This window comes from Mus caroli, unplaced genomic scaffold (assembly GCF_978045245.1).
Source record: "Mus caroli unplaced genomic scaffold, Mus_caroli_1 scaffold_10, whole genome shotgun sequence".
In the NCBI taxonomy this organism is placed as follows: Eukaryota; Metazoa; Chordata; class Mammalia; order Rodentia; family Muridae; genus Mus; species Mus caroli.
Genome location: NW_028227265.1, coordinates 81865778 through 81890411, shown reverse-complemented (window position 1 = coordinate 81890411; position 24634 = coordinate 81865778). Strand labels below are relative to the sequence as shown.

Genomic DNA, 24634 nt, shown 5'->3' with positions numbered 1-24634 from the left:
TCAGGTCACGTCTAACTTCAGAACAGATGTGGTAAAGCATCCATGTACAGCTTCTTAGGCCCAGAAGGAAAGGTCTATGTCTGTGGGTTTGCTATAGCACAAAATATGTGGTCTCGTATCTGGTAGAGCTGGGCTAGTTCTGAGATCGGGATGGCACATAATCTTTTGAAAGGCAACAATACCTTTACCATTGCATTGTATAGAAGAGGAATGTGCCATTATCAATACAGATCTTTTAAGTCCCCGCCCTGCCCCCCGACACTAAAAAAAAAGAACTTTTTCAAGATTCAATATAGTGCTTCCTTTATGTTTAGAAATCCCAAAATATTTCATGAATATTGAAATTCAGCAATGTGAAGCACACATAATGACTTTCCACAGGGGAAAACTATCTTGCCACCTAATTGTCCACGAGGCTCATGTCTGCAGGTCACCAGCCTCTCGTCCTACAGATCCTTGGCAGACTATATGCTCACGATTAAAAATTCAGAAGAAATTACTATAAAAAAGCATATGTTTTGATCTGGCTTCCCCAGGAGGTTTGCAGAATAAAGACTAAATTTTTTTCTTTACTCCTCAGGCCATATTTGGGAATGGCAAACAGAAAGAAGGAAAGAAAGAAAGAAAGAAAGAAAGAAAGAAAGAAAGAAAGAAAGAAAGAAAGAAAAGAAGGAAGGAAAGAAGGAAGAAAAGAAAGAAAGAAAGAAGGAGAGAAAGAAAGAGAGGAAGGAAGAAAGAGGAAAGAAAAGAAAATAAATAGTAAAAGAATTGACTCCTGTGTGAATGCCCCCATTGTATTCAGTAATAAAGCATCAGCAACCACTTTTTAACATAGAACACACCGGAGCCGGCCGATTTCCCTCTCATGTCTAATGATGCCCTGCGTGATGCCTGCCTACAGTGCCTCAGCTATTTGTAGCACTGTTTTCACTCTGGCGACGAGCTAGAGAGGCACACTTGAGGACAGATTATCAGAGGCCGAGATGAGGAAAATCAATTTCAAGGCCCCAAAGACAGCTGGTGCGGAAGGTCACTGAACACTCACAGTTGCTTTGTGGCTTTGGAATCGTGAGGGGAGGGGCATTGACGATGAGGGGCCAGGAACGACAGAGCTATGCTGCCTCATTAACTTGGAGCACTGTGCAGCCAGTGACTACACACACGTCAAGGACTACTGGATATGGAGCACAATCAAAGCTCGCTCTTTTGTCTTTGGAAATGGAAAGATCTGTTTCTTTGTTGAGTGGCCTTTGGACTGGCCTTTGCATTTCCGTTCCCAGCCTGTGTTCTAGTTTGTATTTTGAATGGATTCTATGGTGTATCCGTCTATGGGTCACGTCACAAATATAAAGTTAGTGGGGGTCAAAGACTGGATTTCCTCCTCTTTTTTGTTGTCCCCATTGCCTGTCTTCTTGGCCACTGCTTAGTCTTTGGGTCTCTCTGAGGATCTTGATAATTTCCAATTATTCTTCAGTCCTGTTTGCCCTCTTTGCAACCCTGGTTATTCAAATGTTCAGAGACCCTACAACGTTTCCTTCTAAGCATGTTTGTTTTTCTTTCTCTTCGTTCGTGTGGGTAAGTTCATTTTCCCTTCTTGCCCTGCTCTGCGTGTGTGTGTGTGTGTGTGTGTGTGTGTGTGTGTGTGTGTGTGTGTGTATGATATCCCTGAAGCAATGCCGAGATCCTCTGCTCTGCACCTCCTTGTAAGATAGTTTTATTCACTGAACCTTGTTAGAAGGGATGGCCAGTCCATACCTGCCCACTAGCCTCCGCGACATACCATATCCTCTTTTCTCCACCTCCCAGGGCTGGGATTATGGGTGGCCATTACCATACCTAGTTTTTGACTAGCATTCGGGGGTGGGGTTTCAAACTCACTTTCCCATGTGCAGTCATCATTTCTACCTACTCTTACCCGAGGCCCACACACATGCTCGTTATTTTGCTTTTTTATCCTATGTCTGAGCTGTTCCAGAGAAACTTCATTTTTAATTTCTGACTTCTGAAGTAATACTCCACAACTTACCACCAAAGAGGTTAGTTTTTTTTTAGTGGTAACATATTTTGGGGGGTAAATTAAATGTGCCTTCCTAAACTGTATCACATAAAATATCAGTAAATTGTACTTAGTTCCAAAGTACAAAATTATGGAAGTTTTGGCATATTATGTGTTCCTAAGAAAAATGAATTTATACTTAACTTTTCTTCATAGGATGAGTATAACCAGACTATTCCTCCAATAGGAAGTAAGTGACTTAAGAAGTTAGACATTTCAGGTGCCCAAATGAAAAACACCTCTGGACAATGTGTGGTAGCATCATTCAAAGTCATCTGTGTCATTTCCTCAATGAGAGATTTGGGCAGGAAAAAAAAAAGGTCAAATAGAAAGTGTGCAATTACAGAACGAAATTTTAATGAGCTTAACTAAATGTATGATTATCTTCATTGAAAACTGTTTTTTTCCATGTGTTATACAATGGAAAATTGGCATAAAGAGTCGGCAGTTGGTGTTCAGTTTCTGTCCCTAAGGCATATTTGAAAGTTTTATTAAGGACACAAAGACACCTGGGAAAATATTTCCATTGCATTGTACACTATTGTACAGTGTGCATCCACTGTGCACACTATAGGGAGAATGTTGCTACTGTATAGGCTTCGTTGATGATCTCTTCCTCTTCTTAGGGTCCTTGTTAGACAAAGAGGGTGATTTACATCAAACTATTTAACTAAAATGTCTCAGTGTCCTGCTCTTATTGATCACTGTAGGAGAATCTATACAAAGCTCCCAGGATATACATTGATTTCTATCTCTTCCCACTGGATGCTCCAATTTCAGCAGCATGCCAACGAGGCCGGCTGCATTTAGCCAAATTTGAAATCTTTCCAATAGCACAAGTTTTCCTTTAAGAGGTAAGAAAAACTCAAGGTATATGGTCCCTTTCCTTCCGGCGAAACATAATTCTCTGGATTTAAGAGGCTTATTAAAGGTCTCACAAGATTTCCTGAACATCAAACGCCTTTCCCAAAATGACATTTTCAGATCTAAAGCAAATGAATCCCATACTCGTGGATTAAATTTACCTGGAAATGTATGGAAGCTAAAATTAGCTACCTGGTTCAAAATAGTTTAAGTCACTTGATGTCAAAACAATGGCTAGACTGCCTGGCATTCATCTTATAATACTTTTAAAATAGATTAAAATATAGAACATCCCATTGTTGCTTTGCTGTTTTCACTTTACCTACTGTTACTCATTTAATTACTGTGGTCTTCAAGTCTTTATTAAGGTTTACTGGAGCAGGTGTATCAGACAAAAACAGTCATCAGCATGGACCTCAAATGAATTATACCCGAGAGACCATGTGAACTTTGACCTAAGCATTCTGATCACATAAAACCTGTTTCTCAGGCTTTAACATTTTCACCATCATGTTTCAAATGTTATGCTACAAATTCAACAGTTAGCTGTCAGGAGTACAGTTAAACATGTTCATAATTGATTGAAAGCTGAAAAGAAAAAACAAAAAACCAAAAAAACCAAAACCAAACCTGTGCCTTATATAATGAAGAAATGCTAAATTCTTACAGAGACTAAATACACAGAAACTGAAGAATGTATGTTCACATAGAATGTCACTTGTCTTGTGTGAGTGTGTATGTGTGTGCACGCGCTAGCTGGTGCGCATGTGGGAACATGCAATGCATATGCAGTCATGCGGAGTCAGAGGTCAATCTTAGGAGGTATTCGCCTTGGTTTTTTTTGAGATGGCTATCTCTCCCTGTGACCTAGAGCTGCACCACGCTAGGCTGGCCGGCCAGCAATCCTCAGGAACCCCACTTTCTCAGGCTCACGAACATGAAGATTACACAGAAGCACCGCCACACCCAGTTTTCCCCAGGGATGTGACGGACTGGATTCAGGTCTTCAGACATGTGTGGCAAGTACATTGCTCACTGAGTTTCTCACTAGCTCCAGGAAACGATCCGTTCTCACCGAAAGCCATTTGTTTTTCTTACTTAGCTTTAAGCAACTTATTCCGTACACATACCCAGAGATACCCAGTACAATTACTTATAATGGCTAAATACTTAATAGTGGATTTGGAAATAAATCTATCACCTAAGGATGCTGGTTCCCAATCTCTGAAATCCCTGAAATAAATAAAGGATTGATGACCTAGCTGCTCATTCGGCCTGGCAGCTCACAACTGTCCACCATTGCAAAGGCATGCCACAGTTGCCTGTCCTTGACACAAAGGAAACAGGGTGGCCACATAAACTACAGAGTCAGGGGTATGGGCTGAGCTTGGGTACTTCTGTAGTAGGGGTTAAGCCACCAAGCTGAACAGCAGGCACTGGATTAAAGTGGTGCCTTCCAAACAGCCTGTGCAATTTTCTTGTAGGCTCCTGAAAACCTAAGTGGTATGGGCAGAAGTTCAAGCACTGATGTAGACCCAGGGACCACACTGGAAGAAGCAGCACAGTAAGGTATTCATGGATTGCTTTCTTTGCTAAAGTTTACCCTTGGTATTCCTATCAAGTCTATATAACATGATGTAGTCTAGTTAATTTAGGACAAATGGAATTCAAGGCTCAATTCATCAGACCTGGGCAAGCTTAAATATCTTACTGGTTTATGGCAGTATATTTTTAGTTTGCTTCCTTCCTTCCTTCCTTCCTTCCTTCCTTCCTTCCTTCCTTCCTTCCTTCCTTCCTTCCCCTCCCCTCCCCTCCCCTCCCCTCCCCTCCCTCCCTCCCTCCCTCCCTCCCTCCCTCCCTCCCTCCCTCCCTCCTTTTAAGCTTTCAATATCCTTACATTTTTGTTCTGTTTAACCTTTGGGGTCTTCTCTTAAGAAGGTTGCCATAATTGGCTTCATTTCTAATGTTGTTGTTATATTTAAATATCTGCCATGTGGCTGCACCTCCCTTTTCAACCTAACGGGGCACCCGACGCATTCTGTTTTCTATTCTGAATTTCTAGAATCTGTATCTCCACACATCTCTGCAGCATCTATCAGTGGCACATCTTCACTCATAAAAGACTTCCTTAGTTGGCTCTCTATTCTCATATGATCACTTGGATTTCGGAACCATGGGGAAGTCTATGTAACAATTCAGCTGAGATGTATAAATTTTTCATGATGTACCAAACGAAAAGATTTATTATTTCTCTGTATTAACCCTTGTTTGGAAAATTTTTAATTGTGTTTTTCCCCTAAAAACTTTCTGTCGATTTGTTGGTGCTGCTAACATTCATATATTTTTTAACTACTTCCAGAGATTCTTCTGTAAGTTCAATTGCAAATATTTTACATCTGTGGTGTATGCACCCATACAAGTAAACATGGTGTCCTCATTTCCATTTTAATTTCCGTTTTGAGAAGAAGGGAATAGAAATATATTTTTTCTGTAGCCCTGCCTTTTACTAGCCGTTCTCTTTCTCTGAAACCTGTGAGGACAAAGCCCTGGTACCCAAGGCCATCTTCCCAGGGCTGGCCACCAAGGTAGCCCCTACAACATCCTGGCAAAGGTCACAGCAGGGGTCTCTTCTGATCTACAAACCAATGCACCGAAAAAATTCTGTCACTGGAGTTCAGAGGGAAGAGAATGCCAATGCAATTGAAAAATGAAAAAGCCAGAGTGAGCTCTTACTATTACTGTTCAAGTCTTCCCTTTGATCCTTTAGAATTCCCCTTAAAGCCTGCTTTCCAGGGTGTAAGCAGGAGACACAGCAAAGCGCTTAAGTGCTAAGGGAAGAGTTGGAAGTGCATAGAAGACTAGCTCAAAACCAAGTTTCTCAACCAGTGGTGCGGCAGCAGGAGCAGCACTTGATGCAAGGGCAGCTATGGATACAAATTAGCAGATGGGACCTTAGAACTGAAGGACCAGGTTTGAGGATTAACTGAGAAGATGAAGCAGCTCAGAAACAACAAAGATGCTTAGCGTGTTGTTAGTCAATGGAAACTCCAGATCTCTGTTAGCATCCTGACCATTTACAATGTTCATTTTAAAAACGGATGGTTCTAAGAAAGGGATGCAGATTTATGCAAGAGTAGGACCATGTGAATACTCTAAGAGCTGGCTCACTCAAAACGGATTACTTTGCTGCTAATATAAAGGTCATATTGTAATGAATTTAATTATAAAACTTTTATAGTTAGTAATATACTACACAACTGTAAAAGAGAAATATTTAGATTCTAAGCTGTCTCTTAATATTACAGAAAGCCAATTTTGTTACAAACTTTAAATAAAAATGTTGCAAACAAGAAAATTAAACATCTCCCAAGGAATCAGTCACTATGAGGATGTAAATTTTCTATTTTGACATTAAAAGAAAAGAACAAATATGTAATGATTCTAGCTGTGATCGGGTTTGTTAGTGAAGCAGATGAACAGCCCCCCTCATGCTGAGAGCACTTTGGGATCTCAAATCTATTACTCTTCTGAATTGATGTGTTATTATCTTTGCACATCTTTCACACTAGGAGGTGATCCCAGGAAGAAAAATGTCTTAAATGAAAAGCTTATAAGCAAGATAGTTTCGTTACTGCTACCTGAATTAATATGACTTATTAGCAAGTGTATCAAAAATGGTTTGAAATTAAAAGCTCTGGATATTTTAGATAAAATATTAGCAACTGCCTTCATATTAATTATGTTAATTATATATATTAAACATATAGTTATGCCGACTGTGAATATATAGTTATAGTGAGCACAGCATAGTGTGCTGGCCAAACTCTGCAAACAATGAGGGATAATTACAGTTCATGTGAAGGTAACTGGGGAAAATACCTCGACCAGTTCTCATACTCCTATGTAAGTAGGGCTACCTAAAATTACACTTAAACATAATCATGGATGTATAAAATATATGGGGCTTTACCAGGTAAGGAGACCTACATCGAAAATCACAGGGCTTGGGAGACTGGGGCAGAATAGTCAGTGGTAAGCAAGCCTGAGCTCCATAAAGAAACCCTGGCCCAAACCAAAAACAAAAAATAAAAACCAAAAACAAATAACCGAAACAAACCCAAAACAAACAAACAAAAAACCTAAATAAAACAAAAGATCTAACACTGCCCTACACCACATCTCACCATTGTTGAAATTCAGTGTAGTTAGGCGTGCTGTAATCAAGTGTGAGGATGTCACAAACTTTGTTTGTCGATGGTAAGAAGTTATTGTCGTTCTACTATTACCGAGGCTCTACAGATGATCAGCATTTGCTTCACAGTTTAGTTATTTTCATAACATGGTCATGACATCAAGCAAATGAATCTATGATACAGATATCCTTGCATTTCAGCATCTCAATCACGTCTACTGAGGGCCGTTAGCATGTGCCAGATGGGTTCAAATGAAAGGAAAATAGAACCTCTTTAAATATAGCATGTGCTATTTGGACAGGAGTTTATTTATTATTGACTCATTTAATTCTTGATAGTCATCTATGCTTAAAATTGCTCAGAAAAGTTCTTTCAATGCAGTTGAGAAGGAAGTGGAAGAGGATTTAGCTATAGAGGTAAGGCCTTTGAAGTGTAAGGGTCATTCCGACTGCAAGAGATGTTGACAGCACCTCAGTATGAACCAAGACAGTCTGTATGGGGGGTGGGGAGAGGGAGAAGGGACAGAGGGAGGGGGAGGGAGAGGGAGAGGGGAAGAGTGAGGGGGAGAGGGATGGGGAGGGGGAGGGGGAGGGGGAGAGGGAGTAGAAAACACAACAGAAAACCAACAGTTCAAGGGGTGGAAGAGGTTGAGGCAAAGCTTATTTCACACCTAGATGATAACTAGCCAGCATGTCACATGATCAGATTTAAACGTCACAAAGTCCCCACTAAGGGAATTATAAAGTCTACTAAATTCAGATATGAACAGAATCAAAAATGAGGGTATTCCCTCTCCCCCCGAAGGACTGATCCATCTCTCTGGCCCCTTTCATACTTATTTATTTGAAACTTAATGTTTCAAAGTTTTTATGTATTTGTTTCCAGGTTCTCATAGGTACGCCTTGCATACTGGCCACTGTGCATCGCCATCTACCTGGCCCCTGTCCTCACTCCCTCTTCAGGTCTTTAGTTAGCAGATAGGAGGGGAGGGGAAGGGGAGGGGCTGCAATGCCCTCACCTTTTAGTAACTATGCTTTATTAAGCACACGATTCTTCAAAATCTTTGGAGGTGGGTTGGGTTGTGATCTTGGAAATTGCTTTTAGCCACATACTGGCCAGTCATTTGTGTACGGCAGATTACCTGGAGTTAGAAACCTTCAAAGTGAGATAAATCTACAAATGAGACAAGGGTTCACATTTACTGACCATACCATGTTGGCAAGCACTGTCACTAACATGTCACTAAACACACACAGATATACACACAGACACATGACACACACAAATTTTGTTTGCTGTGGACACAGGGGCTTACTCTGCAGTCTTGACTGGCCAAGAACTTGCTATGTACAACACACTGCCCTCATGAACACTGCACGGGGGCATTTCAGTGAAACTTGATAAAGTCTTTGTGAAGCATGATCAATCCTAGTTGATGGGGAAAAAAAGAGATAAACCACATGAGCCAAGGTGATGTCGTTCACCGGATGTTCACCCAGATCTGCCTCAAAGCCCAAGCTCGCTCCACACACTGCGACCAGAAAGTGGCAAGAATCCATTACTCGGGATGTGGCTGCGACGGGAAGATTTTGAGTACTAGCATTCTAAGTGGTTCTCATCTGAGCTGCGATGACACAAAATCACAACGAGGGTTGCGTCAGAATCAGAAGGTTATCAAATGGAATCGATGAGGCTTAGCTGGTTAAAGCCACGTCCAAGAATTTTGTTCTATTGGCTAAGAAGAACGGGTTCTCAGAATGGTGTTAGCAGAAAGCAGGCTCTTTCTCAGGCTTGAATTTAGAAGAGAAAGATAAACTGAGGCAAGAGAAAACCACAGGAGAGCAGGAAGGACAGGCAGATACACATGGCAGGGTAACTACTGGCTGGTAAAGAAACCAGAGGATGGAAGTCTGGGAAAAACACCATGGTAAAATCAAAGAAACATGAACTATAGGAAAAAGGTTCTGAATAGAATAATCATGCGCCAACGGTAAGCAGAGATAAACTACTCATCCATGCAAAATACCTAAATGCACACACACACATGCTAGCTTCATACAAAGAGGACAGAATTCCATAGACAATGTTAAGGTGAAATGCTGAATACAGGAAACCTCACGAGCCTGCGGCTAAGGAAGACGTGTTTGAAGACGAGGTCATATTCAGAACATGGGCACAGCTAAGTCCCAGTCACCAGCTACGACCAAGGAAGGGCTTTGGTGACCTTTTCCTTTGATCATGCTCGAACGTGACTGCAAATATGTTAGAAGTTACTAAGAATTGGTTTGCCTAGATAGTATGAAAATTAGTTATTATATATGAATATTTTGTAAAAATTACTGATTATCTAGAATCAAGTATTATCTGAATATACAATATTACAATGTGTGAAAATTATTTCAAAAATAAATTAAGTCCATAGTAAATGCTTATATGTATATAAACATATATATATATATATATATATATACATATATATATACACTTTATATTTTTTTTGTTTGTTTGCTTGTTTGTTTGTTTTTTTTGAGACAGGGTTTCTTCTGAATAGCCCTGGGCTGTCCTGGAACTCACTTTGTAGACCAGGCTGGCCTCGAACTCAGAAATCCGCCTGCCTCTGTTCCCAAGTGCTGGGATTAAAGGTGTGCGCCACCACTGCCCAGCAAAATGTATATTTTTAAAACTTAAAATATTAAAAGAATGTATATTTTCTTTGTATCTTAATGTGTCACTATAATGAAAACAAACAAACAAACAAACAAACAAAAAACCCCAAACAACCAAAAACAAAACAAAACAAAAACCTGGTTCACTCCAGGTAATATAAATAACAATACCACTGCGTCTTAGAGTAGCTTAGTCAGGCAAAGCCCATCAAAAACCTCTCACATCTTAAACAAATCTCACAACTGTGTTCTAACTTCTAAATGATGGAGACATTTGATGGTGCACGAAGGCTTTTACTGTTTCACTCCTAACATTTGCCGTTTTACTTAATTAGATGTTTTGAGCATATGAATACCTTTCATTCTTATTGGAAGATTATTTTCTTAAGTACAAAGTTAAAACACTTGGGGTTCCTGTCTAAAACAAATCCCCATATTTCTTGAGCAATAACAAGAAAGGAACCCAGAGATTTTATTCTGCTAAATGAATCAGGGTTTAATTTTATGCTTGGCCTACCTCACACATAAAATGAGCTATGACTACCTCAGGTAAGACAAATACATTTCCCAGCTTCTGGGGAAGCAAAAGAGATGCGTTGTTACATAGTACTTTTGTTCAATTGTTAACCAATTAGGTGTCCTTATCCTCTGTCCATGCTCACTACTGTCATTTTGTCATTACCTAAAAAACGAGAAAATTCATGGGAGCTTGATTCTCATTATATCCTGAAGACAACATTATTCTGAGTAGATACTATGAGTCCTTTGAAAATTGTCCTCAGAGACTCCATCAAGGTAGGCTGCCACCATTCCTCTTGGTTTCCCACAAGAACTACATGGTAAGACCTCACCGCTGAAGATGTCACACACCGTGACTGTAAGAAACCGAGAAATTAAGCTAGAAGTGAGTTGGAAGCTTCTTCCTTCTCGCTGGAAAACTTTCCTAAAGTCAAGGATGCTATGCAAGCTGGTAGTCGAGAAAGGACACCAATTGTCTAACCCGTCAGTGATCCGTTTGAACTACAACACTAACCAGCTAGGCAAAGGTGTTTGCACTACAGCAATAGTGGTATCACTGTCATGTGGGCAAACAAATACTGATTGGATTTGAGACCCACCGGACAAGAGTGAATTCACACCCATTTCAGTAAATAAAGTAAAAAACAGAAACAAAACCAAACAAACCCAGTTTAGCTAACCTGATAGGATAGCAAATTCTTTGAACTGTTTTTTCTTTATACCTGTAAACAAATGCTTTCCTCGGTCTTGATCAGAGAGAAGCTCTTCTCTGTAATGAACACTGATGAATGCACAAACTCATTGCTGGCTATTCAAGTTACTGAGATTAAAGGATAATTGCAAGTTCAGGCTTAAATAAGACATTTCTTCTATCACCAACACGGGCTCAAGGAAAACTGCTAAAAGAGGTGGCAGAAAAACAAGAACAACAACAACAACAACAACAACAACACAAACCTAAGAGCCAAAAAACAGCTAAAGGTCTGTGGAATCCTATCCTAGCACATGAGCCAGCTTATCAGCTCCTAGCAGCTGCGCATGCTCGAGCTGGTTCCGCAGCAGCTGTCAGTCATGTCAAGAGTCAGCCATGGATAGGAGCAAAGCTCATTGTTCCCGCCCCCTCCCCACGGAGATACTGGCTACTGATGAATTCTGGGAAAGGTAAAGTCGTCTTCTTCAATGATGCATTCAGTGGTGAGAGTTCCCATCCCTTGGTCTCCCGGATGGCTCTGGCTAAGCTTCGTGGCTCACAAAACAAAACAAAATAAGACATGAACATAAGAATGAGGCTTGTAGGGATGAGGAGTGTATGTGTGTGGGGGTGGTGGAGGAGTTCTCGAAATATTGATATATGAAACTGTCAAAGGAACAAATTTAATTAATTTAAAAATTGCGCTAGGACTAAACACTAGGTCTATGGGAATCAAAGGCATTCCTTCGTTTTTCCCATGATGCTGCACTGTGTGTGGCTTATATTTCTCCCGCACCCACTACCTTTCAATACTGACTCACCAAAAGACCTTCATTTACAGCTACTGTTAGCATACAGTTGATTGTCATGTTTTCATTATTGGCTTGATGCCTGCTCTACAACCAAGTTAAATCTATGGTGTTATAATAGGTAATCATATCACATTAGACAAATCATGACTTTGCTTTCGCTAGGCTTTGTAACCACCTGTGAGTTTTTGGCTTAGACTTTCTTAGAATGGACGGATGCTTTATTTCAGTGTGAAAAAAAAATATCCGGGAGACTCCGACTCTTATGCTCGAGACACAGAGAATCATTCTTTGAGTATCTTCAGAACCACATTTTGGTTTTGTTTTATGTTTTTATGAATTTACGTGTGCCTTCAATATAATATTTTCACCGTAATGATTCAATTTTAATTTCTGTAATAAAGAGTCATCTAATCTACCATGTTTTCCTTTTCGTAGTGCTTGGGTCAGATCCCGGGGCTCTGTATATACTGAGTGAATGCTCTACCACTGAACTACATCCCCAAACTGATACGCTAACTTCACCTGATATTGCGAGGAAAAGACAAACAAATATTTACACATTGCTTTGGAGGTTCTGTGTGGATGAATAAACAAATGATCAACGTTTAAGTAATTTCTGCAAATCAAACAGAAACTAGACACGCTCAAATTCTTAGTTTCAACTGTACTCAATCACAGGCTACCTTCACATTTGATCTCCCACACTCCTCATCCCAGGACCAAGGCATCCGTTGGGATGCAATTTTGCATGTTGGGGACAACCGAGGTTTATGTTGGAGAAGTGTCCTTGTTTGGGTGAAGTGTGGTCAACATGGAGGTAAGCCACCAGATTAGTTCTGTGTCACCTCCTTTCACAGAGAAAAAGGAGTTTAAATGGCAGCTCGAAAGACGCTTCAAATATCACACAGCAAACCCTTCTGCAATGTATTCTCTCATTCATCATTTTCTCTTTCCCACAAACGTCTGCCTACCCACCTCTTGATAGATCCTTTAAGAAATACTCTCAGTTACTGTAAAAGACTACACCGTATTGCTCGGGGATGCAACTGACTTTTATTAAGTACGTCATAATTTTAGAAAAGCTTACTTTAAAGAAAACGATGGTGAAACCCTTTCTGGTTAAGATTTTCTTTGCTTAGGACCAGGTCTGATTTTTAAAATGTGTGTTCAATAACTTTGGCCTGTCTCTCCCACCTATTTTCTAGAGTGTGACATTCTCTTTCCCCACAGGAGTCCCTGGCTGTGCCCAAGCTGCCTTCAACAAAGGAGAGGCCTCAGCCAGTCAATTTAAGTTAATGGGCTACCTGCCTGGGTATATTTCACTTGCAGGAATAGCTGTGACTACAGAGAGGTCTGCTCCTCACTGCCCAGTTAAGGACAAGCACTTCCTCCTCACCCGGGAGGGGGATGTCCAACTTTTAGGTGGAAACTCTTCCCATGGCATCGTAAGATCACGATGTGTGAGAGACTGCCTGTAGTTTTTGCAGGCCAGGCTGACTCAAGCCCGGTGTTTGTGTGATTGTCTTGCTTTTCCTTAGGACCACTTTTAAAAAATACAGAAAAAAGAGCAAAAAGAGTTAATATAGTGAGTAAACAGTACCTCTACCTAAGTATTCTTTTTTCTTTTTTTTAAATGCACAGCCATTGATCTTACAGGGAAGAAGCCCAGGGCTTTCAATAGTCAAATTACAAATGCACTAATAAAGAGGTAATTTAATATGCAACTTCATGCATTAGTAATTAGCTAAACAGGACTGAACTGCTAGATAAAAAAACTACAGGAAGATAACTAATGAGCTATCAAGGCCAAAATAGACATCATAATAAAGTGAGACTTTAATAAATCATTTATTAAATGGTTACAAATGAACTATTTTGTTAATATCTAACAGGTAACTACTAAGCTCCTTAATTCACAGACAGAAACTAGGGGCTTGAAGACAATTGACTTTATCATCACCGAGGATCAAGAATTGTCAATCAGTTCCTGCACTGGACCTTAAAGGGCTGTGGCTGGGCTAGATGAAATCTAAGCGTTTCCTTGACTGCTGTGTATTCTTGTAGCAGCTATCATTATGCTCCGAAGCAGCAGAGATAACAACGGAGAGAACTATAGACTGGCTATCAACACCCTAAAAGTTAAGGCTTCCAAGCACAAGCAAGTGAACTTAAAGGGGAAGGCACTGTGAGGGTCATTGTTCAGGACTGTAACAGTGGAGGGACCCACTGCTACAGACTAAGGCAAATTTGAACTTCTAATGCTAATTCAAATCTCAGTGTGAACCTCGCACATCTGAATCTCACAGGAGGTTGCAAAAGGAGCAAGGCTGGCTACCACGTAGAAAAGTCGAGTGGGTGATAGAGTATTGATTGTCTCCAGAAATAGCAAATAATAAACTCATCAGAGAAAGAAAATACATATTCTTGTGGAAGCAAGAAATTGCCTAGTGAAAAAAAAATGCTTTCTAATAAATCAAAATTAAAGCTCTATTGAACTATGTAGGACAGTGCAGGAAGCCCTTGATTCTTTCTGGGCTAATTCATATGAACTGTAAATGTACAATTTACTGAGATTTTTTTTCATGGATTATTTCAGGTAAATTCTACCAAATATTACCTAGATCTACAGAGAAGAAAAGGTAAAAAGGTAAGGAGAAGAAAAATCTATATCCATAACTGACTTTTATATTTTATAGCTTATAACGTTTAGATGATAGAAAAATGATTGGTAAACAAGTATGTGTAGAAGCCACGTCAGAGCCCGGGATGAAATGTCACCCTAGATCTTACGGAAAGCTGAAGGCAGATGGAAGTCTGGATGAAGTCATTAATGAAACTGAAACTGAGCCTGGGAAGTACGCTCACTAGGGAAGCTTAACTTAAAAAACAACATCAACAACAAAGAAAATCAATGATAAACAAGACTGTTTCTTCACCTCGAGAGTTCCAACCAAGTGAGACTATTAAAGAAACCACAGTAGCACTGCCTCGCTGCAGTGTGAGATTTCCACTTCGCAGCTTAGGGTTATTCAGCAAGTGCCCGCAAGTTGAAATATCATTTCTTTTTATTAGCACCACCGTAAGGGGTGAACCTCAGCTAATGAGAGCAACAAAGCTCCCTCCAGGTTAGGGCTTGTTAACACGGCACACAACTGTTAAATGCATCACTCTTTCCACTTATTAGTGAGATAATATTAGCCATTTCTCCTCCCCCCAATATCCATTCATGAAATTGTCATCCCATTGATAACTCATTAATGGTACCAAAAACAAACAAACAAACAAACAAACAAAAAAAACCTTGGTAACTGCTTCCCTTGGGAATGATTTTATACACGGAGAGGATGGATTGTCTTCTAAGCAGCTATTTGGCTTCCGAAATTCCTTTCACTTACAATTCTTACATGACGAGGAAAATCAAGCGCGTACCTTATCTGGCTCAAACTTATTTTAAGACTCGTCACCACAACACGTGGCTTCAAGGATTACTGACTCCCCCATTGGCAGTTTGTAAATCCTCTGTGTGAGACAACATCACTAACGTTTAACACGTTTCTGATGCCTTATCTCAGCATATTTCATAAATCTTCGTCAAGACAATTATTGTCAGCTACAACGCAATTATCCATATTCAATTTGATGACTCAACTGGAAAATTACTTTTTTTCCTAATAAAATTTACAAGATGACAACAGTGAATCAAATCAAGACGATTAGTTACTCGGTGGGTACTAATTAATTAATTAAGCCAGGTAAATTTAGGTCCATGCTAAAGACCTTGGGAGGAAAGCAGATCTATGCATGGGATTCTTTGTCTGAGGTGAAGGGAACGAACCCTTCTGTTGCCTTACTTTTCTTTCTATTTCTTTTCTTAATTTCTCCCAGAAGAGAAATACAATATAAACAATAAAACTCAACTACTCTTAGCTGGCAGTTAAAAACCAAGAGTTCCTTGTAACTTTGTTAAGGTCGACGGTGAAAGAGAAGACGGAATGATTTTTATCCTTTATAACTAACAGTGAGAACCTTCCGCTAGCTCCTCCTTGGGACAGTATTGTTATAGCTCACACAACCGATGGCAGGAAATAACAGTGTATTCATCATGTGATGGCTTTTTCAACCTAGAAGTTCATTTAAATGCTGGCGTTAGCCATGGGCTCTGTTTGACATTGGGGATGTAGGGGGAAAGGGCATTCTCTAGGTCCAGAGTTCACCATTTCTGAGCTTTTAGATGGTGATAATGCATCTCCTCTGAGCCTAATAAAAAGCTAGTGAATCACAGAAATAAACGGCAGCCATGGTAGAGGATGCTTACTGCCAGGCTGCCTGGAAAAGACCAACAAGGGAAAGCCTAACACTTTGTTCATACAACACCCAACACCAAGGAGCTAATGAGTGTCCCAGTGCTGTCTACAGAAAAAAAGCAAAAAAACAAAAAAACACGAGTTGTATCAGCCAGGAGATATTTAATCACCAAGTAGATTCGCTTAGGATAATTTTCATCAAGTTATATTTTCAGATAAGCAGACAGCCACAGTGACCTGGCCCATGCTAGAAGTTCTAATTTCAGAACCCTTTTCAGAATATACTATCAATATGTTAGAGATGGATCCAGAAGACAAGAAATGCATCAAAATGGTTTGTTTTGGGGGGTGGGGTGGGGTGGGGTGTTGGGTTCCAGACAACCACTTGTCTGATTACAATCAGAAAACGGAATTTTTAGGGGCATGGATTCCGCTTCCTATAAGGGAAGAATTTCATTTCCCAATAGAACTAAGGAGGAGGAGTGTATGGCATCCTTACCCAGAAGGTCATTGGAAAGGGGCATTTCTTTAAGGGTCCCACAGACCTTTATTTTCAGTATCTTTGAAAACATTGCAGGAATTAAATTTAAAGAGTGAGCCTGCTCCCCGCATCCCCATTGCAAGAAAGTAAAGAAATTTTTGTTTTAACACGAGGTCATTCTTAAGTGTTATACTTGGGGAAGGGGCACTATTTGCTTAGGAACCATGGGCAACATCTAGGCAGAGGAAGTGTAGAACCAGTCAGCTGTCCACACGATCACCGAGTCAAGGCTCATGGGACCCACAACCGCTGTTTATAACTCCTTCCGTTCCCACCTGCCCAATCAGTGAGGGGGGTGGGAGAAAACAGCAATTGAGAATTGTTTCACGGAGGCGACAGTCTCACCTCTTATAAGGAACGAAATGTGTGAAAAGATGAAAAAGCTCACTGATTCAGCATCTAAGAAATTTCCAGCAATCTGGAACTGACCTTTAAAACGGCAAAACACCGGGGTAAGGGGGGGGGCGTATAATTACGATACATTTCTGTTAGTGAGAAAAGCGTTGGACTAGTTTATTTTTGAACTTTGAAGGCGTCAAAATGTGCCCCGTTGTCAATCATGGCAGCACACACCCTGTCTGTGAGCCGAGTGGCCTTACTGATCCAATGATGTGAGGGCTTCGAGCGGGAGGTGTTACCTGCTTTCCAGTGGTACATTACTGCCAAGGACCCAGCTGTCCTGCAGCTGGACGGACTCGGGTGTGGTTTGCAGCTCGGCGGGCAAAGCAGCCGGCGGGGCCGGACTCTGGTTCCTTCTATTGGTCAGGGAGTTTCTATTGAGGGAAGTGATGGACGGGTGATGCTGCGCCGGGTGCTGCTTGTGGGATGGCGGCAAAGGCTGCAGGGTGGGTTGCCCTGGGTTGTTTGAAGGTTGCTCTGCGGAAGGAGAGAGACAAAGGGAAACTCATTATACATTTCTGTGTGTACGTAGGTGCATCCGCACTGCCACTTTTCTTGCAGAGCTGCTTGGGATAAATTAGAATTTAAAAAACTGCACAGAAACCCACAACCTAACACATTTGCATATTATTCTATTAAGGGACTGCTCAGTGACATTCTCAAAGACCAAGTTTACCCTTGATACGCAAAGTTCTAATTAATATACAACAGATGGCAAAATTGCTTTTGGTTTTAATTTGTTTCAGTTTTTTTTTTTCATCTGGCTTTATTAACACCTACAGAAAACATCAACTGACAGCTCCCCTAAAGTGCCTTTAGATTTCAGCTTTTTTTTTTTTTTAAACAAACCGAGCCTGAAATTAAATGGGTGATTTTGGTAAAACACAAAGGTTTTCGAAATGCATATAATCCCTGTAATTATTTAATGGAGTTTTTTTAAGCTTTATTTAACAGCAATAAATTATTACAAGCTAGTTGCTAAACAGCAGTAGACTGCTCTAGTTTAGTGCATCTCAAACAAGGCGGCTCCGTGCTATGATCCACTAATAGACGCTAAACATTGTGTAGCAGAAGGTCACTCCATGAAGCAGATGTTGTTGCGTGGATACTTAACAGACTGAATCACATCTGATTACAACGTCAGAAGACTCATAGACTTAACGACCGTGACATCCATTAGAACACACACAGAACAGATTTTCCAATTTCACAGTGTGCTGTAGAACCACAGCGTTTGGAATGAAGTCCTAGGTGACCAGAGCGACTCCTGCCATTAGATCTGTGGCACAAATATTTTGTTCCAAACCAGAATCATAAGGGGCTCAACGATTTCAAAATATGAGCACAATACTGCATTGTAACTGTGGGAAAGTTCGCCAGTAAACCATCTGCTAACTATCACAAGTCATTGTAACATCTAAGATCTTCTTTGTATGACTTAGCTTTGGACATGCATAATCCTGAATTGACAAATATAGTTTTGTAATAGAAAGGTGATTGCTTCATTTAATGCCAAACACCCAGAAGATGCCTATTTTTTTATTAAATGTAGTTCAAAATGCAACATAATTTTAAAGTGTCTTATTGAATCACGCTATTAATATAAATACCTATATTAAAGGAGAATAGGGAACGGAATGACTATCTTTCATAGACTGTGAAGTCCAGTAGTGATTATTAATTTATAATAATAAATTATAAATTTATTAATTAATAAATAATATTTATATTTATATTATTATTTATTAAATAAATATTTATTTTTATTTTTATTTATATATAAATAAATATTTATCTTATAAATATTTATTATTTGATAAATAAAATATTAATATTATAATAATTATAAATGATATAATTATTAAATTATAAATAAATTAATTGATAATTAATTACAGTACATACTGTAATTCTGGTTGCATGAAATGAAGACATGATGTATATAATACGGTGATTATCTTATCACACCTCTTTAGCAGATAAGCAATAAAAATAGTTCCTCCCACATCATATAACATCAAGGGTTATTATGGTTTTCTACCAGTGCCTAATAGTCTCTATCATGTAACTTAATGACCAACAACCTCTTACTCTTGAAATGAAAATCATAGCTAATACCTGAATATATGAAAACCGAGCAGAATCCCTGGTACAAGCTCTAGCTCTGCAGCTCCCCACACTAGAAACCCGAAAAAAAAAATCCTCCCTGACTCAACCTTGTGAAAAGGACAAATGAAGGTCTAAGCCTCACTTCAACTGTGATGAACTTCCGAAGGACTAGCAGGGCTAAAACGGTACCGAGTGGAAGCTCTCTCTCCACACAAAGCTTTTAACAGTTTAAACCCCATGCAAGAGTCACTATGCAGGCCTCGTGTAATTAATTAGGGCTGTCTTCCTCAGTACCCGCGCACATGAGATTCTCCACAGAAAGCTGTGAGGCGCCTTTAGAAAGCTGGCTCCAAGTGTGGCATGGCAAGCAGCAGCCGGGGGTGGAAGCAGAGAGAGGCAGAAGGACTTCAAAGGCAAATGTGACAAGACTTTGCCTAGGTGGCGGGAGGGATCAGCCGACTCCATGTCTTTTAGCTTGGTACCATCCGAGAATTGTATTGCCCTCCACACAAGCTTCATAGCAGAAGCTACTTTAGTGTCGGAGGGAAACTGGCGTCTGAGAATCAGGATACCGGAACGAAACCTTTCTGCGGAGTCACGCTAGAGCCCTGTAATGCATGGTCTCAGAACAACCCTAAGGATTCAATGACACCTACTCAAATCGTCTGCTACTCCTACATTTGGCCATTTGTTCCACAAACATATAACTACGCTCTGTGTGACAGGGATGAGCAGGGTCAGTGCCAAGTGAACTCACTGTACAAATGGTGAGATAAAATGTACAGATGTTCCTCTTTCTCCACATCCTCTCCAACATGTGTTGTCATCTGAGGTTTTGATCTTAGCCATGCTGATTGGTGTCAGGTGGAATCTCAGGGTCGTTTTGATTTGCATTTCTCTGATCACTAAGGACTTTGAACATTTCTTTAGGTGCTTCTCAGCCATTCGAGATTCTTCCGTTGTGAATTCTTGGTTTAGTTTTATACCCCATTTTTGGATTGCGTTGTTTGGTTTTTTGGTGATTAACTTCTTGAGTTCTTTATAGATTTTGGATATTAGCCCTCTATCGTGGATGTGGGGTTAGTGAAGATCCAGCCCAAGGGGAGGTCCCAAGGCCTGACACTATTACTGAGGCTATGGAGTGCTCAACAAAAGAGACCTAGTATGACTGTACCCCAGACCCAACAAGCAGGTGAAAGAGTCAGATGCAGATATTTGCCCCCAACCAATGAGAAGCAGCTGACCCCTTTTGTTGAATTAGGGAAGGCTGAAAGAAGCTGAGAAGGGCGGTTCTGGAGGAGGACCAGCAGTCTCAATTAATCTGGACCCCCGAGATCTCTCAAACACTGGACCACCAAACAGACAGCATACACCAGCTGATATGAGGTCCCCAACACACATACAGTAGAGGACTTCCAGGTCCGTGTTCATTCAGAGATGATGCACCTTACCCTCAAGAGACTGGAGGCCCCAGGGAGTTTAGAGTTCAGGTGGGGTATGTGTGTGTGTGGATGTGGAGCAGTTGGAGGGTAAAAGGGGTGGGGTGGGTCGGGGAATGGAATATGGAGCATTAAATAAATAAATAAATTTAAAATAAAAGTACAGATGTGAAGATTGCTATCAAATGCTAATTAGGATCCCCGACATGCATTTGAATGAATATGTTAGTTCAGGTTCTGTTTAAAACAAATCAAAACATAACCAATGAGATGATCCCTATATGCTCAGCCCAGGGAGTGGAATGGTTAGAAGGTGTGGCCCTGTTGGAGTAGGTGCGGCCCTGATGGAGGAGGTGTGTCACTGTGGGTGTGAGATTTAACACCATCATCCTAGCTTCCTGGAAGTCAGTCTTCCACTAGCAGCCTTCAGATGAAGATGTAGAACTCTCAGCTCCTCCTGCACCATGCCTGCCTGGATGCTGCCATGCTCCCACCTTGATAATGGCCTGAACCTCTGAACCTGTAAGCCAGCCCCAATTAAATATTGTCCTTATTAGAGTTGCCTTGGTCATGGCGTCTGTTCACAGCAGTTCACCCTAGGTCTGTTCACCCAAACTAAGACAACTACTTTGGGAAACTCCCATTTAAGGTTTCAGAAAGGTGCTGCTGATTTTCCAGGGTCCCGTAGTTCCACTTATAAACATTTACTAAAGACTTTAACCAGGCATCATGCAAAGCACCAGTACTTGCTGTGGCCTCTGCAGCCACTTTAGTAATACAACGACTGTGTTGGAACCACATTGTATCTGGCTACACGGTCAAGAGATCTACTCAGCAAGCAGGTCTAGATGCTGAAGGCCCTGATCTCTACAAACTTCAGTGGAAGAGTCTGAGTGGGATAGCCAAGTTTAAATTCTATGTCATGGACAGAAGCAATAACCACAGACTCAGAATTCACAGCAGTTCTCAAGATTGGGGCATTGGGACACAGCTGGAGTGCATGTTTATCTCCACCAATCTCAGCGATATGGAGCAAGCCTATAAATCTTATCAGAATGAGATAAAGCTAAACACAGCTAGAAAACATGACGGAATAAAAGAACAAAAAGCAGGAAAGATAAAGATTGATCTATGGCTACAAAGCTCTCTACATTTTTAAAGTGGCATAAAAACCTGGCTGTCAATATTCCAGCTTCCAACACAAAGAATAAATACGATCAGTTTTATGACCTGGAATATTTTTCAAAAAACAACATATTTGCCCGAGACAAACATTAAGTCTGACTCATTCTGAGAACGGAGAGATTTCTGTTTAGAGTCTGGACATAAAGAACCACTGAATGTTCAGGGGAAACATTTAGGTCCAAGGTTCAAAACGGACATAGAGTAACAGAGAGCAGTGTCTAGACGTGGGGATTATTAAAATGTGTGAGAGTCTAACTCAGGTGGGCAGATCTTCCTAAGAACAGTGCAGCCTGCAACTCAGCCTTTGGGTTTGAGCTAAGGGCAAGCTTTGCTTAGATTTGCGAAAAGGTTTTGGATGCAAGGATTTGGGATAAACCCAGAGACCCAGCGCCCACTGAGGGTCCCACTGTGATCCTGAACAACTCCGAATGGCTTCCTAGTTGCGTCTCAGGCATAAAAACAACCTCAGAATGAATGTGGTATTTGATCACAGAAAGCCCAAAACATAGAGCTGGAGAGATGGCCCAGCAGTTAAGAGTGTCTACTTGACTTTCTGAGGACCCATGTTTGGCTACCAGCATCCTTGCCTGATGGGCTTACAGCTGCCAAGCGATCTGAGCCCTCTAGCTTCATGGGTCCCCTAACTCACACGCACCCCCCACCCACAAATACGTAAAAGTATAAATACTTCTTTAAGAAGGAAAGAAAGGAAGGAAGGAAGGAAGGAAGGAAGGAAGGAAGGAAGGAAGGAAGGAAGGAAGGAAGGAAGGAAGGCTGCCCTGGGGCTGGAGAGATAGCTGAGCGGTTCAGAGCCCTGTCTGCTCTTCATGAATGGCCCAAATTTGATTCCCAGCATCTTTACAATGGCTCACAACCATTCCTAACTCCAGTTCCACAGGATTTAATAATCTCTCTTGGCCTCTGTGAACACCAAGCATGTAAGTGGTACACAGACATACGTGCATGCAAAATAAAATAAAATAAAATAAAATATGAAAATGAAAGACCAAACCCCCCCAACCAATCAACCAACCAACCCAACCTAAACCAAACCCAACCTAAACCAAACCCAACCTAAACCAACCAAACCAAACCAAACCCCCAAAGCAGGTGAAGTGCATCATATATTTAGCAAACTTTCCCCCAGGCATCCCTCCATGCCTCCATGCTCAGAGTTAGGTGTTTTGTTGCTGTTGTTGTTTTAATAAAATATTGTCCTTCCTTTTTCTACATATAAATACCACTTGCTTAACCTCTGAGAGAGGTAATACTCCTGACTTTCCTAGGTGGAAATCACTTATCTCATCTCTGACTCTCCTTAGAACGCTATCTGATCTTTGTTCCTTGTTCCACTTACTCTCTCCTTTGTACCATGGTTAGTTCTTCAGGCCCTGGGACCCCTGTAACTTCTTTAATGCAACCTTGAGTTCATGCTAACCCCACAGATCAACCCCACTCAGACACACTTCTTCTTGCAGCAGATGGGAACAAATACAGAAGCCCCCTAACTGGACAATGTGCAGTGAGAGACCTTGAGACATTCATTTCTAACTAGGTTGTCTCCACCAGAAGACTGCAAGATCCAGAGGGGGTGGACGGATGACACGGTGTCTTTCAGACACAATAGGACTAAGGGACACAGGAACTCACAGGGACAGAGGCAGCACACATATGGCTTGCACAGGTTCAATAGAGAGGAGGTCACTGGGGCTGACAGGAGGAAGTGGGCGTGATGTCCCACCCCTAAGAAGCTATTTGCACTTGGTAGCTTATAGGAAAGAGAAAACTAGGTTTTCTTCCGAGTGTCACTGGTATAGAAACCTCGCGCCGGCAGGCCCCTTGCCTAGGAGTAGCTGTCCAACACAAAACAGAGTCCATGTGATTTGTTTGTTTGATTTTGCTTTGGTTGTTTCTGTACTTTGAATTTTGAGTTTTGTTTTGTTTTGTTTTTCTTTTGGATTTTTGTTTATTTGTTTGTTTGGTTTTTGTTTTGGAGAAAGAGAGAATGCAAGACAGGTGAATAATATACAGTGGGAGGAGTTGTGGGAGGGGGAAATAGGATCCATATGTATTGTATGAAAAAATCAATAAGAATATTAATTGGATATACATTGTGAGGACTTACATTAGAAAGCACCAAACTTATATAAAGCAGAGTTTACCCACAGTGTTTTAAACTGAAAAGGGATTTGTAAAGATGTCTAGTTTCCCAACTAATGCCAAGGTCCTTAAAGACACACACTACATATGAGTTTCTTAGGACTGCATAATACTGTCCCAAGGTATTGTACTTTAAAGACTGTTTAAAAATGTTACTGACTTTATGACATGTATGGAGGGTAGCACTGATGTGCTGGGTTCTGAGATGGCCCCACCGGCTCAAACCTTCAAAGCCTGAGCTGTCGTCCATGTCCCGAATCACAGCAACAAAAAAGGCGTGTAAACATCCTACTTTTATAAATAAAAAATAAAAATCTATTATTAAATTAAATGAGAGCCAATAAAAATTATCAAATAAAATTGAGACAATCAATAGCTTTCATTTAAAAATTTTCTCATACAATATATTTTGATCATCTCACGGGGGCAGAGAACGAAGTCACTCGTTCTAAATACTGGTTTTTAGTTACATGGTTTGTAACTGGATCAATTGTTTTGACATTTAAAATCTGCTCTGGAAAAAGATCTGGGAAATGGAAAGCTTATATTTTATATACTGTTCTGAGCTACAAAGATGAAACAATATATAAAATATTCTATCATTAAATGGTCTGGTTTATCAAATACATGTTTTCTTATATTTTTAAGGCTTATTAATAAAATTGCTTCCAAATAAATAAGTGTGTGTGTGTGTGT

General features: G+C 40.6%; 1 protein-coding gene across 8 annotated transcripts in view; it reads right to left on the bottom strand.

Annotated features, from left to right (window-relative positions):
- Tenm3 (teneurin transmembrane protein 3) overlaps positions 1-24634 on the bottom strand; it is a 623557-nt gene that overhangs the window by 172417 nt on the left and 426506 nt on the right. For all 8 annotated transcript variants that reach the window (XM_029480774.2, XM_029480777.2, XM_029480775.2 and 5 more), the window contains one exon: positions 17285-17522. In XM_029480774.2, the coding sequence (XP_029336634.1) occupies positions 17285-17522 (238 nt within the window). The remainder of the gene's footprint in view (positions 1-17284; positions 17523-24634) is intronic.